Below are 18,544 nucleotides of genomic sequence, written 5' to 3'. Positions count from 1 at the left end.
GGTGGAAAAAACAGAGGGGAGATTTATATACACACACAGAGAACATGAAACAATGGGTTTATCATACACACTGTAAGGAGAAAGAAGAAAAGCAGTACTTGTGTTTGGAGAGGAAGATGATGTCTGTCTGTATCTGTACGAGTTTTTTCATGAAGTTGACAGATTTCCACTCTATACGGCTAAATTCAGTGCCTTGCATAATGACAGGTTTCAGAGTAGCAGCCGTGTTAGTCTGTATTCGCAAAAAATAAATTTGTTAGTCTCTAAGGTGCCATAAGTACTCCTTTTCTTTTTGCGAATACAGACTAACACGGCTGCTACTCTGAAACTGTAAGGAGAGTGATCACTTAAGATAAGCCATCACCAGCAGCAGGGGGGAAAGGAGGAAAACCTTTCATGGTGACAAGCAAGGTAGGCTAATTCCAGCAGTTAACAAGAATATCTGAGGAACAGTGGGGGGTGGGGTGGGGGGGGAGAAATAACATGGGGAAATAGTTTTACTTTGTGTAGTGACTCATCCATTCCCAGTCTCTATTCAAGCCTAAGTTAATTGTATCCAGTTTGCAAATTAATTCCAATTCAGCAGTCTCTCGTTGGAGTCTGTTTCTGAAGCTTTTTTGTTGAAGGATAGCCACTCTTAGGTCTGTAATCAAGTGACCAGAGAGATTGAAGTGTTCTCCAACTGGTTTTTGAATGTTATAATTCTTGACGTCTGATTTGTATCCATTCATTCTTTTATGTAGAGACTGTCCAGTTTGGCCAATGTACATGGCAGAGGGGCATTGCTGGCACATGATGGCATATATCACATTGGTAGATGCGCAGGTGAACGAGCCTCTGATAGTGTGGCTGATGTGATTAGGCCCTATGATGGTATCCCCTGAATAGATATGTGGACAGAGTTGGCAACGGGCTTTGTTGCAAGGATAGGTTCCTGGGTTAGTGGTTCTGTTGTGTGGTGTGTGGTTGCTAGTGAGTATTTGCTTCAGATTGGGGGGCTGTCTGTAAGCAAGGACTGGCCTGTCTCCCAAGATCTGTGAGAGTGATGGGTCGTCCTTCAGGATAGGCTGTAGATACTTGATGATGCGTTCGAGAGGTTTTAGTTGGGGGCTGAAGGTGATGGCTAGTGGCGTTCTGTTATTTTCTTTGTTGGGCCTGTCCTGGAGTAGGTGACTTCTGGGTACTCTTCTGGCTCTGTCAATCTGTTTCTTCACTTCAGCAGGTGGGTATTGTAGTTGTAGGAATGCATGATAGAGATCTTGTAGGTGTTTGTCTCTGTCTGATGGGTTGGAGCAAATGCAGTTATATCGTAGAGCTTGGCTGTAGACAATGGATCAAGTGGTATGATCTGGATGAAAGCTAGAGGCATGTAGGTAGGAATAGCGGTCAGTAGGTTTCCGATATAGGGTGGTGTTTATGTGACCATTGCTTATTAGCACCGTAGTGTCCAGGAAGTGGATCTCTTGTGTGGACTGGTCCAGGCTGAGTTTGATGGTGGGATGGAATGTTTGAGGAGGCACAGCCTCCCCCAGCTTCTGATACCTGCTGCCCGAATGATCTATGGAATGAAGAGGGGTTAAGGGCTTGGATTGGACTCAGGAGATGTGGGTACAATCCCTGACACTGCCACAGATTTTCCCTGTGATCATAGGAAAGTAATCTAATATCTCTGTGCCTCAGTTTCTAATCTTCTGTCATATCCCTTTCTCTCAACCCTTATCTTCCTTTTTATTTAGACTGCTCTTTGGGGCAGGAAACATCTCTTATTATATGTTTACACAAATATTTTACGTTTGAGTCAGCCAAATCCTGAAATTTTCACTCAGGCACAAACTCTCACTGACGCCAATAGGAGTTATAGCTGATAAAAGACTGAGTTAGGACCACACAATTTTGCCTTAATGTTACTGCTTGCTGGCCTTCTAACAAGATCCATCCGTGTTGCTTTTAAAAAGTAAATCTTTAATAAAACCATGGTTTACATTCCACTTACCTGTATTTTTTAGCTAGGACATCCCTTTCTGCTTTTTGTTTGGCAAGCACTTCATTCAAAGTGTCTTGTATCTGTGATAGGCCATGAATATACAGTCCTGTTCAGCATTTAAACATAGTCAAAATTATTATTAAAATGAGAGGCAGAAATTATAATCATTACAATTGTTGAGGCAGCAAAAACAAGGCTGGAGAATGAAAATATTGTTATGGCAACAGGTGATACTGTCATCTATGTTATGAGTCATTGCTTTATAAGCACTCAAGATTAAATTCTCCACAGGTCAAGTTATATTTAACTACTTACATTTGAATAGCTCAAATTTTAGGAAGTATGGAAATGCAGTAGCCACACCCACACAGTAATAAGGGAATTGTGTAAGTTAAAGCGCAGTCTTTTGGCTGATGGGCAATTCAATCTTTTTGAGGTCCTTTGAAATCAATGGAGTTATGCTGACATACACGAGCTAAGGACCAGGCCCATTAAGACTATAGAAGCAAGAATTTGATAAACTGAATATTTTATATATGAGAGAATAGCCTGGATTTTATTTCTTCAAATCAAATATGACATCTGAATCAATGTATACTTTCACATACTGTATTAAAACATACATCACAGACATTAGAAATTGATTAAGTTTGCTAGCTATATCCCTCTGTGAAACACAAGGAGGAACAATTTTTAAATGGTCCTATTAGATGCCCCCATTTCTTTGGCCTATAATACAACAGAAAATTGAAAGGTCTCAACTGGTACAGATTTAACAACATCACAAGTGCAGTGTATGACCCAGGGACCTCTAGGTGCCAACTGGCAGAGTGCATAGGCATGCCCCATAACCTCAGCCATACAGAACGCAATGCCATCCACAGCCTCAGAAACAACTCTGACATTATAATCAAAGGAACTGGTAAAGGAGGTGCTATTGTCATAATGAACAGGTCGGATTATGAACAGGAGGCTGCCAAGCAACTCTCTAACACCACATTCTGTAGGCGACAATCCTCTGATCCTACTGAGGGGTACCAAAAGAAACTACACCATTTGCTCAAGAAACTCCCTGAAAAAGCACAAGAACAAATCCACACAGTCACATCCCGAGAGCCCCGACCAGGGGTATTCTATCTGCTACCCAGGATCCATAAGCCTGAAAACCCTTGATGCCCCATCATCTCAGGCATTGGCACTCTTACAACAGGATTATCTGGTTATTTGGACTCTCTCCTCAGACCCTATGCTACCAGCACTCTTAGCCATCTTGGAGATACCACTGACTTCCTGAGGAAACTACAATGCATTAGCGATCATCCTGAAAACACCATCCTGGCCACCATGGATGTAGAAGCTCTTTACACCAATATTCCACACAAGGACGGACTATAAGCTATCAGGAACAGTATCCCTGATGAGGCCATGGCACACCTGGTGGCTGAGCTTTGTGACTTTGTCCTCACCCACAACCATTTCAGATTTGGGGACAACTTATACCTTCAAGTCAGCGGCACTGCTATAGGTACCTGCATGGTCCCACAGTATGCCAACATTTTTATGGCTGACTTAAAAAAACACTTCCTCAGCTCTCGTCCCCTAGTGCCCCTCCTCTACTTGCGCTACATTGATGACATCTTCATCATATGGACCCACAGGAAGGAGGCCCTTGAAGAATTCCACCAGGATTTCAACCATTTCCACCCCACCATCAACCTCAGCCTGGACCATTCCACAAAAGAGTTCCACTTCCTGGATACTACAGTGCAAGTAAGTGATGGTCACATAAACACTACCAGAAACCTACTGACTGCTATACTTACCTACATGCCTCCAGCTTCCATCCAGGACATATCACATGATCCACTGTATACAGTCAAGCCCTAAGATACAATCAAATTTGCTCCAATACCTCAGACAGAGACAAACACCTACAAGATCTTTATCAATCATTCTTAAAACTACAATACCCACCTGGAGAAGTGAGGAAACAGAATGACAGAGCGAGATGCGTACCCAGAAGTCACCTACTTCAGGACAGGCCCAACAAGGAAAATAACAGAATACCACTGGCCATCACGTACAGCCCCCAGCTAAAACCTCTCCAGCGCATCAATAACGATCTACAACCTATCCTGGAAAATGATCCCTCACTCTCACAGACCTTGGGAGGCAAGCCAGTCCTCGCTTACAGACAGCCCCCCAACCTGAAGCAAATACTTACCAGCAACTACACACCACACCACAGAAACACTAACCCAGGAACCAATCCCTGTAACAAACCCCATTGCCTACTTTGCCTCATATCTACTCTACTGACACCATCAGAGGACCCAACCACATGAGCCACACCATCAGGGGCTCATTCACCTGCACATCTACTAATGTTATATATGCCATCATGTGCCAGCAATGCCCCTCTGCCATGTACATTGGCCAAACCAGACAGTCTCTACGTAAAAGAATAAATGGACACAAATCAGACATCAGGAATGGTAACATATAAAAGCCAGTAGGAGAACACTTCAATCTCCCTGGACATTCTATAAAAGTAGCCATACTTCAACAAAAAAACTTCAAAAACAGACTTCAAAGAGAAACTGCAGAGCTACAATTCATTTGCAAATTTAACACATTAATTTGAGCTTCAATAGGGACTAGGAGTGGCTGGTTCACTACAAAAGCAATTTTCCCTCTCTTAGTATTGACACTTCCTCATCAATTATGGGAATGGACCACCTCCACCCTGACTGAATTGCCCTGTCAGCACTGGTTCTTCACTTGTAAGGCAATTCCCTTCTTGTCATGTGTCAGTATGCTTATGCCTGTATCTGCAATTTTCACTCCATGCATCTGAAGAAGTGGGTTTTTTACCCTCAAAAGCTTATGCCCAAATAAACCTGTTAGTCTTTAAGGTGCCACTGAACTGCTCGTTGTTCTTGAGGTATGTAAGACAGGTCACCAGAAGGTGATAAACAGGTTCTGTTCAGACAAGGAATAAGAGACATTTATCTCCCTGGCTGACCATTGTGTATCTTACAACAGAAGTCTATTTGCATATAGAATCACCAGCTAATCAACATTACGAAGTCGAAAAGTGATCACAAAATCTACAGAAAGGAACACACAGCAGGAGGGTGTCTGGTTTATGACTAAGATGAAAGAATTAGACTGATGTATCAGGAGAATGCAAGGAGATGCCAAAGGTCTTTAATCTAGGAAGTAAGATGACCATATGTTTGCTTCATGAAAAATATTACAGCCAAGCTTGGCTGAAAACACTGGAGAGACTTTGGAGTGAGCTAAACTTAATTAGACAAAGTAGTAAATTAAGTAAATTACTTGTAAATTAAGTTTAGGCTCTGGTACGTGTGTTATGATTTTATATGTAATCCTTTATTCCAATATTTCTGCTTGCTATCATTTGAATTTCTGTTCTTTGTTAAATAAGCGTATACTTACTTTCACTATAGACAAATCTAAGGGCAGTGTGTTAAGTGGAGCTATGTACTATGGTGTAAAACTGGTAAGGTGCAGTGTACTTTTCCTTTGGGAACAGCAGGTCTGGTAATTCTGTAGGAGTCCAATGATCAGCAGCTGGACACTCCAGGGGGACACCCACTGGACTAGGCAGTTAGAATATGCCTTTCGCTAACCAGTAAAGAAAGAATGTTCTGAAGAGACCTGGACGGGAGTGCTTTTATTGCCCATAGCCATGGAGTTGACCCATGGCAGGCACAGACAAGGCTTGCTCCTGCTAAGGTCAGGTGGTAGCAAAATACTTTACAACCCTAGGGACCCCTGAGAAGTGTCACACCAACATGTCCCTGGGATGCCAGTGGCATGATATGTTCACCAAATATCATCAAACCCATTAGTAAACAGGAAATACACAATTTTGTTTCTATCAACCATTACTCCTGAAAATGGAACATTGCAGAATGAAAAAAACAACCCAAAACTCACAGAACGTATTCAGAAAGCTGATTTTATCATTTTACTGAGTATTGCATATATTTATTTATCAAAATAAGGGAAATGTGAACATATTGTGTTTATTAAAGTGACAGATCACAGTACTTCTAAGAGCTGGGTATACTGCATGTAACTGTGTTGCTAATTTATCTTCATAGTAATCCCAATGCACCTTTATACTGTTGATCATTCTTGTGATTCTTCCTAAGCAACTACTACAGTTTATGTTAAAAGGTGCCAAATTATTAGGTGGTTTTGTCACAAGGGACTTAAATAAAGACCATCATATCCATTTCTCTTGTGACCTTAGCCAGAGAAAGTCTGATACTCCTTATTTCTGTTTTATGAAACTGGGTGGATCTCTGCTTCAATCACACAGGAGCCTGTCTGGAGGTCTGCACCATCAGATATCCTCTTTTGAAATTAATCAGTCCTGGGCACAAGAGGGCAAAGGTAATTTACACTTCCAAGTGCCATCACTTATGAATCTGCCCCATCATTTCCCCTAACACATTTTTTATTTTTTGCCATAAAATGTTTTGGTCCCTACAACTATAATTGCACGGGAATGAAATGCTGCATTCATTTGTGCATATACGTGCATAGTTCTTCTTGCCTATGGAGAGGCTCCAAAACAACCATATCCAATCTTGAATAAGAGATCCTTGTCAATAATATTGGACTTGAGTTACTGAGCACTGTGTGACTATTGCTTGCTGGTTGTTCTTATTCAGATATTCATGTTTTTTATGGCTAGCCTGATTTGTTCAAACTGAAAAGGTAATATTTCCATATCTCCAAATAGCTTGTTTCACTTTTTATCATCTGGTATAATGCAGATATGACTGAAAGTACTCTGAAAGGTATGTATACCAAAAGTTGAGACCCCCTACTTTAAAAGTCTTGAATTAAGTACTATCCTAGAACCATTCTCTCAAATTGTATTTTCCAGAAGAATGTATGACAGTATATTACTTTGCAATATACTAGAGTAAGGATTGCATACATTAGAGCAATAATGAAAATTGAACTTGAATTTACATCTACCTTCATCTTTTGGGTTTCTTACTTCAAACAGCGACAGTTTTTCCTGCTTCTTTTCTATATCTTGTAATGTGGCAATGATGGACTCATACTATCAAATACAAACATTGTTAACTTTATTGTTACAGAGGTATAGACAAGGTTTTGTATACTGAACCTAAGCAAACTGAACCTAAATTTTGTGGCAATATTCCTGACTTCCACAGTATACTGGCATGGTTGATTCATTTAAATAAAGAAAACATAGGTTTATAATTAAATATGAAAATGAATCAGTATGAAACTAGTACAGCAGCCCATGCGGTTTATTTTGATATTAAATTCACTCTATCTGATCTTTCCCCACATTTTACACTTTTGTTATGCCAAAGATTTTTGTATTGACAAGCCTAACTGCATCGAAGAAGGGCAAAGCTGAAGATTTTGACAGCCGGGAAAGGGACAGCTGGGGTTTCTGGCACTTGTAGAAAAGTGGGAGGCAGTTGAGATATGCACATTAGCTGAGAGCTTCTGTTAAAATGATCAGCAGTGGAATAATTAATGTTGATATTTAGAACCATTTTTCAGGCTTTTTTTCAGATTTGGCACAGATCACTGCATCAGTTTACATTTCGTTAATGTTTTCAAGGTTTCCTGTGCAACCATATGGGATAGAACTTTTTTTTAATGAACGTTTTGTTTCTGCAGCACAATATGGGTGTTTTCAGCAATGGAATGCATGGGGCTCTAAGTATAGATAGTTTAAAAAAGGCATTTCCATCACCTCTAGTGCTGCGATTTTAGGTGCCACAGACTCATATGTATCAATGAGAGTTTTACTTTCGCAGGGCCTATGTTCAAATATTCCAGCTTTGTTTTAAACCAAAATAACCTTTCATCTCTCTCCAATTAACTTGATTGCCAAATCATTGCTTCTCAAAAGAGCCACTTTGGAAATGCTGGTGAGAGACTTCATGGATCCTGGCATTTTCCATCCATATGAACAATATGAATATGAATGTAGCATGCTAATTGTACAGGAAGTATAGATGCATATTAATCATGAACAGAAACAGATGGAGATAGATTGCACAAACTGAATTTATCTTTACTTTCTTCATGCTTAGCTTCATAACATGCTGCTGCTCTCAGCATCCACTTCAGGGATTATTACTTTATCTAACCACATGGTGTAATTACATTATTCAATCAATGGATGACAATGTACAGAATAGACATGTACTGCACTGTAAAGCAATATTTAAAAAACTCAACATCTATACTTACTGTGCCACATTTTTCTCTGGTCATATCATGATGCAAAACCAATGGAACATCAGCCTTTTTACAGTAATCATAACAAGTATGTGTTGGTCTTCTTGACCTAGAAGGACCTATATCTTTCCCCCCACAATTAAGAAAACAAATATAATTTTAAAATAATGATGGAAATATATGTATAAAACCAATATAATAGAATAGATGCCAATTATACAAATTACTAAGAGTAAAAAGCAGACCATGATATAAATAAAAAATTGTATATGCAGATGAGATCAAATCAAATTAGCCCAATACTGTTCTGGAGACTGTACTTATGTCTAAGACCCACTAAAACATTATTCCAATACTGAATGCAAAAACGACAAGGTTTATGTGAGGGAAATACGGAAAACCAACACAATTTAAGGGACCAAATACATCCTTTTTATAACTCCACTGACTTAACCAGGAAAGAATTTGTGCCATACATTCTACTGTCTTAATGATATAGATAAATAACCATCAAGGATATACCACCACTAGAAAATGCCTGTCCCTGACATGAAAACAATAAAGAAAACTTGCAGCATGTTTGAGACAAGGATGTAAATCTGTGATTAACATTATGAAATAACTAACATACCAGTAACCTCCGTTGTTTCATAAGCAACTTCACTATCAGTAGCACCATAAGACTTAAGCAATTCCTTCATTTTATCATCGCATGCTTCATCCAAAGCATTTTTCCCATACTTGTCCTTCTCATTAGGATTTGCTCCATGATGTAGTAGAATATTGACTGCCTACAATACAGTTCTTAATGATTATTATCATCAGAGTAGTCCCTAAAATGTGCTAAATGCTGTGCAGACAAATAAGATGACTCAGTTCCTGTTCTGATGAGTAGACACTTTAGCAAGACAAAGAAACATATGAACGGAGAGGGAGAGATACAGCAATCTAGCTTGCAAGTATCTTTGGCATTTATTTACTTAGTTCTATGTCTTATACTTTTAATTTGTTTATTACATATATGACCAATCCATAATTGCTTGTTTAGTTTGTCATCTTCATAGTATTACTATATGCAACACATTCCCATGTTGCTACAGAGCATCATAAATCAGTTCCAAATTAACAGAATCTGGTAAATGTCAAATAATCATTTGGGATAAATATAAACAAGATACAGAAAATAAGTGGACTTTTGTTTCTCAGTGGTATGTGATGGTGACTTTGGCCCCAATTGTACAAACACTTATTCACATGCCTAATTTTAAACACATGACTAGTCCCATTGAAGTTAATGGGACTATTTAAGTATTTAAAGCTAAGCTGTTTGTGTTTGCACACATAAGCCTTACCTGCTAAAAAATTTCAGATTTACTACTCTTATTTCCCTGCCTGAATCTTCCTGCTCCACCATTCATGCCCGTGAAATCATCTCCTTCATTTTTATTTTCTGTCACAGAGAAGATGAAAGAGATGGAAAACCTGCTCTTTTGACTAATTGGAGGAAGGGTCTGTATGTTTGAGCCAATCTGGCATCATCTACCCAGCTTTAACTTAATGGAAGTCCCTATGCAAAACAGCATGGACTTTCAAGTGTCCTCTATATGGCACCCTTCCATGGCAAATATACAGGAATATTCTCATTTAGATTAATACTATCAGCACTAATTTAAACAGACTACTATTTTGGGCCTTCAAACTATCTCAAATGGAGGTAAAGTGAGCGTTAAAAGGGAAATATGCTGCTATGGGGGATGGAATGCCCCAGGGAAACTGCAGAAGGCATGTACCACAGTGCAGATGCTCTGGTCCTTCTCAGATACCTCAGATTCCCCCTAAAGGATCAAGTCATCTATGAGTTGCTCTCCTGGCAAGCAAACCTCTGATCCTCTCTCTTCCTTCCTGATTGCATGCTACCTTAGAAACTCTGGACCTGTAAAATTGCTGGAAAGTTCTGAGTATTTCTCGTCCTCCCACAGCTTTTCATTTAGGAAGAAAAAATAAGGTACTTTGTTTATTTGTAATAACAGTTTTCTTTTACTATCTTGTTAGTACATTTATTTGCTGAAATGTGAGGGTGTCAAGAAACAGAATCTAATGAAATACAGCAGCAAGACACAACTACCTGGCCATTAGCTAAACTTCTCAAGGTAGGGTCTCCTTTTTATGGGAACATCTCTCAGCATTCTTTTCTGATAGCTGGTGCTTTACATTTTGCAAGTACAACCAGCTGCTACCATTAAGGGCAGGTCTACACTAGAAACTTGCATCGGTGCAGCTGCGCCACTTAGCGCTTCTGGTGAAGACACTTTAAACCAACAGGAGAGAGCTCTCCTATCAGCTTAATAACTTCATCTCCATGTCTACGTTAGCGTTTAGGTTAGTATAACTACGTCAGTCATGGGTGTTGATTATTCACACCCCTGAGCGACACAGTTATACCGAAGTAATTCTGTAGTGTAGACCAGGGCAATTGGCTAACTGGAAGGTGGCTTCAGCTTGATGCATCTCTCTCCCTTCCAGCTGGTAAGTATTCCTAACATGTTTTCAACTTTCTCTTAACATTGAGGAGAAGATGGCACAATCTCACATTCATTCTTACATCAAAACTGCAATTAAGACATATTTCTTCAAAGATTAATTGAAACGCTTTTTAACAAACTGTTTATGATCCAAAATCATTAACACAAAAAAATGGAGATGTCAGAATTAAAAATGAATGCATTTTAAAAACACTGGGTTTGACTCTTTGTTCACTTACATCTGTTTTAACCTGATATAACCTCATTAACTTCAGTGGAGCTACTCCTCACTTACCCCATTGTGAGAGCAAAATCAGGCCCACAATCTGATTTTGAAAGGAATTTAAAGGTATTTAGGCACTTACCTCCCCTTGAAATCAGTGAAGTTAGGCACATGAATTCCTTTAAATATGTGACCCGCACTATTTAGAAATCAATTATTTCTTTACTTACTGGCAAAGACCTGAATTTCAGGCCTACAGAGTTCTGTATCTTCTTACGACAAAATTTTGTCCTCTGATATATATGTTTAATTCCCAATATTTCAATGAGAGTTGTACATGCACATCCCAAAGCAGAATTTGGTTCTTACAGTTAACATCAACAGTACATAAAGTAGCAGAAGAAATACAGCTACATGCTCTGATTTAAATGTTCATATTGTCATTGTTTATTGCAGAAGAGACACAATGCTGGACTTCATAGAATCATAGAATATCAGGGTTGGAAGGGACCTCAGGAGGTCACCTAATCCAACTCTCTGCTCAAAGCAGGACCTAATCCCCAACTAAATCATCCCAGCCAGGGTTTTGTCAAGCCTGACCTCTAAGGAAGGAGATTCCACCACCTCCCTATGTAACCCATTCCCGTGCTTCACCATCCTCCTAGTGAAAAAGTTTTTCCTAATATTCAACCTAAACCTCCCCCACTGCAACTTGAGACCATTACTTCTTGTTCTATCATCTGATATCACTGAGAACAGTCTAGATCCATCCTCTTTGGAACCCCCTTTCAGGTAGTTGAAAGCAGCTATCAAATCCCCCCTCATTCTTCTCTTCTGCAGACTAAACAATCCCAGTTCCCTCAGCCTCTCCTCATAAGTCATGTGCTCCAGCCCCCTAATCATTTTTGTTGCCCTCCGCTGGACTCGTTCCAATTTTTCCACATCCTTTTTGTATTGTGGGGCCCAAAACTGGACACAGAACTCCAGATGAGGCTCACCAATGCTGAATAGAGGGGAATGATCATGTCCCTCAATCTGCTGGCAATGCTCCTACTTATACAACCCAAAATGCCATTAGCCTTCTTGGCAACAAGGGCACACTGTTGACTCATATCCAGTTTCTCATCCACTGTAACCCCAGGTCCTTTTCTGCAGAACTGCTGCCTGGCCACTTGGTCCCTAGTCCATAGCAGTGCATGGGATTCTTCCATCCTAAATGCAGGACTGCAATTGTCCTTGTTGAACTTCATCAGATTTCTTTTGGCCCAATCCTCTAATTTGTCTAGGGCCCTCTGTATCGTATCCCTACCCTCCAGCGCATCTACCACTCCTCACAGTTTAATGTCATCTGCAAACTTGCGGAGGGTGCAATCCACGCCATCCTCCAGATCATTAATGAAGATATTGAACAAAACCGGCCCAGGACCGACCCTTGGGGCACTCTGCTTGATACCGGCTGCCAACTACATATGAAGCCATTGATCACTACCCTTTGAGCCCGACGATCTAGCCAGCTTTCTATCCACCTCATAGTCCATTCATCCAGCCCATACGTCTCTAACTTGATGGCAAAAATACTGTGGAAGACCGTATCAAAAGCTTCGCTAAAGTCAAGGAATAACACGTCCACTGCTTTCCCCTCATCCACAGAGCCAGTTTTCTCATCATAGAAGGCAATTAGATTAGTCAGGCAGACTTCAATTTTGACAGGTTAAAAAATTAGGTTTATTTATTTTTAATGCAAATCTACATATGTATTCTATTAATAATATTGGATTCAGTTATTTAAACCATCATTTTCATTTGCATGCACAATTGTGGTATTTGTATGCCCATAATTGAAAATCAGGCCCAGGCATGGTAATGTGAGTAGAATTGTACCTTGAAATAATTGCCAGAAACTGCATCATGTATTGGTAAAGTTCCATCCAGGCTTTTGCTATTAACATCAGCACCAGCTTTTAGTAACTCTAAGATCACCTCAGTAAATCCCCTGTTGGAAGCTTCATGAATTGCTGTCCAGCCTAGTAAAACCAGATCAAAATTTAGATTCTGATTCTGATGTCTAAAACCCACACAGATCACAGACAATTATACACATTTTTTGTATTCAATCTGGTAACTGTCACACTTCTTTGTTTATAATAAATCTGAAACAAAGAATTGCCCTGAAACACTGGGGCAATTTTTCCTTGTTGTAACTCAGTTGACTTCAAAGATAAATTTATTCCAATACTGGCTAAAGAAATGTGTTATTTGCTTTTTAAATCATACTATCAGAAATAATAATAGCATAGAAATTGCAGAGTAGAAATATCAGAAATCAAAAGCATAAATACTGACAATCCAATTTCTAGCACTGGTGGCATCATGTGATATCAAACTTTAAACTGGCCCTGGATCCAGAATGAATTACTGGCCATCCCTGGGGCTCAGGCTTGTGTAATTTAGGAGGAAATTCTACATTTAAGAGGAAAAGAAGGAAACATCTACCTTGTAATTTAATTTAAAAAAAATGGAACTGCCTGAAGTGGCTCAAAGGTTGAGAACTTGATTCTGCATTTACGCATGTGAATAACTTTACTTCTGAGTAACGCCACTGCATTCACAAGCCAAGTGGGCAAAGTGAAGGGGAGGTACATGATAAATGTGCATTACATGTGTCCACAATTTATCAAAAACCTAAGCAATTTATTACATGGATGTTGTGACACTACACTCCATATTCATCCTAGTAATATTATTATGATATGATTATGGCATAGTTGTAATGCATTTTGTACAAGATGGGTTATATAAGGTGTCATTGGAAAAGTTTTGATTTCCTGAATATGATTATCCTATTTATATGCATGTGTCATTTTTGTATCATTTTTGTATCTAAAGTTCTGAATATTGACTACGTATCTGTATTTCACATGTAGTCACACCTGGGTGACATCCACGAGGCAAAAATGCTTCCAGTCTAGATAGCCGACTGTTAAGGACCTATTCAAGGTAATGGGCCATTAGGAAAAACTTAGGAGAAGCTTATCCACCACCTGGTGAGTCCTCCTGAGAACACTCCAGACAGTCTGTAAGTAATGGCTGCTATGACTCAGCCACATGACACGGAACTCCATCTTGGATACCAGTGTTTTTCCACAAACTGAATTTGGAACAAAGGGTTCCAGCTGTATGCTAAAGCTATATAAGGCAGGGAGTGACATCATCTGTTGTTCATTCCCCATACAAGAGGACTCCTGAAAACACCTGAGGAACAAAGACTGAACTGGAGGAAGTGCTGGATCCAGGCTAAAGGGATTTCTAGCCTGCATATGGAACCCTGGGAAACCCAAATTGCAAAGCAAATGCAGCTTGTGCCTTAAGAAACTGCAAGCCTGCTTGTGTCAACAGTCAGGGTGAGATTGTTAATTCAAATCCTATCCTTCTAGTATGTTAAGCTTAGTTTGAGATTTTGTTTATTTACGAGGTAATCTGCTTTGATCTGTTTGCTATCACTTATTATCACTTAAATCTATCATTTTGTAGTTAATGAACTTATTTTATGTTTTAATCTAAACCAGTAAGTTTGGAGTGAAGTGTTTGGGAATCTTAGCTCAAGGGGCAGGGGCTGTTGCATTTCTTCTCCACATTGGGGGGGTGAACTCTATGAGTTTACACTGTACAGTTCACTGTGCAGCGCAAGACGGCATAATTTTGGGTTTATACTCCAGTAGGGCGGTGCATGCCTGGGGGCTGGGGGTAATCTTGGCTGTAGTCTCTCTATTGTTGGTTCATAGAGTGGCTGGTCAGAGAGCCTGCATTTAACTGCACCTTGGTGTGTCCCTACCTGTTTGAGTGCTGGTGGCAGTGTAGGACTGGGAGTGGGTCTGCAGCTTGTCACAGCAGCACAATGTGAGAGGGAGCCCAGGCCGCTGAATCAGAGGGCTCAGTGGTACCCCAGTTCCAGGTGGCACCCTGAGGGGTACCCACCACAGATTACACCACAGTATGTGATGTGTGTGTGTATGCATCCACACACACATTCATGCAAGTGTGTATATAAATATATATACACAATTGTCTGATGCACTGGTCAATATACTGCACATTATTGTCAAAAGATTCATATGTATCATTTGAAAGACTGCAAATACAAATTCAAAGATAACAATGACATAACAAAGTAATCTTTCTAACTAACCTTGTTCAATAAAGTACGTACCAATAAGTTATTTTCTAAAACATCTTGGTTACATTCTTTCAAGAGTTTAAAAAAAAAGTTGAGTTTCTTAATTGCCATCAAACTGAATCACTAGAGGATCACCAAAGAAGTAATTTTAAACATCCAAACCTGCATTATCCCTTAAATTTACACATACTCCAGATGCTATAAGAGTTTTCACTGAAGATAAATCTCCTTTTTTAGCAGCCAGGTGCAGGCGACTTTCCCCTTTGGCATTTCTCTTTTTTATCCCAGCTCTTATAATATAGGTAGGCTTAGCAGATACAGCTGTTATCTCTTCTTTGCTTGATAGTGAAGATTCTAAAGACATATTGAACACCAAAATTTCTCATTAGAAAACTGGGCCAAGCTTCTGATCTCACTTCAAACAGCATACCTCTATGCAATTCCATTGTCTTAATTATTATTACTTGACAGCACCAAAAATATAATACAGATCAAGTACACTGTATTGTGGTCCAAAGAGTTTACAATCCACTACCAGACAACTTGCAATAAGGATGCAACTGGGTAAAGATGGAGGGAGAAGATTACATAGTTATTCAGCACAACTACGTGGCATAGCAACAAGGTTCGCACATTTCTTCACAGACTGCTTCTCAGTTACTAGGAATGACTTCAGAAGATATTACTACTTGCTGGGACTTCATCTCCTCTAGACAGAAATGGGAGGAAGCTGCACAGAGTTAGGTACCGAGAGGAGGAGCAACTGACAGTTTCTCCTGATAACACTGTGTGAATGTCTATAATATTATGTTCACCACTTTTACAAGACTATGATAATCTGCTGAACATTGTCCTGGTAAAATATGTATATCAACATTGTATGTAAAGTTTTAATTTTCTACTGCAGAACATTGCTGTAATATATTTCAGAGTTAGATAGGCAGGCCCAAACTCTTCAGAGACAAAGACACAGTAGCACTCCCAGCCAGGTATCAGCATAATCAATTGGACAATCGCCTAATTAAATGGCCATTCCTTGGCAGGAAGAAGGGTGTGAGCCAGGACTTTACATATTGGCAAAAACACAGTGGGGGGTGGGGGGTTTCTGTGTAAACAGTTTGCCTGTAACCTGAACCCCAGCTGAAGATAAACATAAAAAAGGGGAGAACTAAGGGTATAAGAATGAAGGACACAAACAACACAAATTACTTCTCTCATCCCCATCTCTACTTATGGCTGCTACAATGTTTGAAAGACAAAGAAAGCATCATTGAACTGGGGGAGAGGTGGTCCTCATTGGAAGGCTTTTCAGCCAATACAGACTGCTACAAACATGGGGTGAGACAAAACCTTTTTGCTTTTAAGTTCACTTGGTTTGTAAAATTAAGTATTAGCTTTCGTTTTCCTCTTCTATTTCTTTTGTAACCAATCGTTTTATGCACCATTTATGGTGCACCTTTTATGCACCATATGTAATCACTTAAAATCTATCTTTCTATAGTTAATAGACGTATCTTATTGTTGTATCTTAATCAGTGTGTTTGGATTAAAGTGTGCGGGGAAACTCCATTTGAGATAAGAAGGTTGGTGCATATCATTTTCCACTGATGAAATGACATACTTTATAGTGTAGTGTACTGAGCAGTACAAGACACACGTTTCTGGGGAACAAGGCTGGGATTAGAATCTGCTGTATTCTTCTGCAGTGTAATTTATGAGGGGCTAACTAGTAGCACTCAATACTGTGCAGCTGGGAGCAAGTTACATGCTGGAGGCTGTGTGTTAACTGGCCAGGAGTGGCTGTTCACCAGTAAATCAGTGTAAAAGGCATCCCATAGAGAACTGAGTAGAGACAGCTATTCAGCAGTCCAGATTGTACCGTGGGGAATGACATATTTTGCTGTCAGACAATGAAACAAGGCATAGATATGTCACCAAAACTAAAGCCATCTGCTTGAAATTTCTCATATGTGGTCCTTGGTCAAAGGATTTCATATTCTATAAAGTGTTAGGGTAATTGGATGAGACATTTGTGAGATATGACGGTTTGAAATGTTTTTCGCTACTGTAGAATGGTTGAAACACCATGGGCTAAATTTTGCTCTCCTGTAAACTTGTGTAAATTTGAAATAACTCCACCTTTTTACTGGTGCTAATCCAGATCCACCTCATTGTAAGAGAGCAGAATGTGCCCATTTATCATGTTCCTGAATTTTTCAAATACAGTTTTCAAAAATATGTATTCATTATTTACCTGAATACTGGCCATGTTAACATTTACTTGATACTTAACAGGTTTCAGAGTAGCAGTCGTGTTAGTCTGTATTCGCAAAAAGAAAAGGAGTACTTGTGGCACCTTAGAGACTAACAAATTTATTTGAGCATAAGCTTTCGTGAGCTACAACTCACCTTCAGTGATCACTCTCTTGTTACAGTGTATATGGTAACACTCATTGTTTCATGTTCTCTATGTATATAAATCTCCCCACTGTATTTTCCACTGAATGCATCCGATGAAGTGAGCTGTAGCTCACGAAAGCTTATGCTCAAATAAATTTCTTAGTCCCTAAAGTTCTACAAGTACTCCTTTTCTTTTTGATACTTAACAGGAACCCTTGGATTCTTTTAGTGTATTATGCCCTGGATTTGTATGACCAGAAAAGCATCTTTTTAAACAGGTTAGAGTACATTGTAAATGTAAATTTATAATAATTTCCTTGACTTCAGTCAAGTTATTCCAGATTTACAGTGGTGTAACTGAAAGCAAAATTCGACACATTGTCTTTACATGCTACCTATAAGATGCTGTAAAATAGTAATGTGAAACACACAGATTTCACTTTGTGCAAATTATATTATACCTTTCATACTATGTATAGTGATGGAGAAAACATATTCCATTTGAATAGGATGTAAAACCTACATTATAGAATCATAGGACTGGAAGGGACCTCGAAAGGTGATCAATCTACTCCAGTCCCTAGACTCATGGCAGGGCTAAGTATTATCTAGACCATCCCTGACAGGTGTTTGTCTAACCTGCTCTTAAAAATCTCCAATGATGGAGATTCCACAACCTCCCTAGGCAATTTATTCCAGTGCTTAACCAGCCTGACAGTTACGAAGTTTTTCCTAATGTCCAACCTAAACCTCCCTTCCAAGCTCTCTCCAGAAAATAAGCTTTGCCCATCTGAGATGCCAAAATTAGATGTCAATCACAGTAGATTGTGAAGAGGTTCAAACTATGGCAATGTTTACTCTGCTGGGCTCCTTGGCTTTGGCTCCCTCTACATGGGGTCTGACTAGACCCATGGGCTCTGCTGATCCCTTCAATTTTTGCTTCTCCTCAGTAAATCCTCAGTTCCCTG

General features: G+C 39.5%; 1 protein-coding gene across 1 annotated transcript in view; it reads right to left on the bottom strand.

The window, feature by feature from the left end:
- The window catches only part of ANKRD31 (ankyrin repeat domain 31), a 109,978-nt gene that overhangs the window by 37,866 nt on the left and 53,568 nt on the right, over positions 1 to 18,544 (bottom strand). Inside the window, exons 16-21 of the mRNA XM_038403607.2 lie at positions 15,339 to 15,530; positions 12,884 to 13,026; positions 8,889 to 9,048; positions 8,270 to 8,382; positions 7,007 to 7,094; positions 1,994 to 2,090 (exon numbers count right to left, since the gene is read on the bottom strand). Coding sequence (XP_038259535.1) covers positions 1,994 to 2,090; positions 7,007 to 7,094; positions 8,270 to 8,382; positions 8,889 to 9,048; positions 12,884 to 13,026; positions 15,339 to 15,530 — 793 coding nt within the window. The remainder of the gene's footprint in view (positions 1 to 1,993; positions 2,091 to 7,006; positions 7,095 to 8,269; positions 8,383 to 8,888; positions 9,049 to 12,883; positions 13,027 to 15,338; positions 15,531 to 18,544) is intronic.

This window comes from Dermochelys coriacea, chromosome 5, assembly GCF_009764565.3.
Source record: "Dermochelys coriacea isolate rDerCor1 chromosome 5, rDerCor1.pri.v4, whole genome shotgun sequence".
In the NCBI taxonomy this organism is placed as follows: Eukaryota; Metazoa; Chordata; order Testudines; family Dermochelyidae; genus Dermochelys; species Dermochelys coriacea.
Note: the sequence above shows the minus strand (reverse complement) of the source record. Positions and strands in the feature narration are given on the sequence as shown.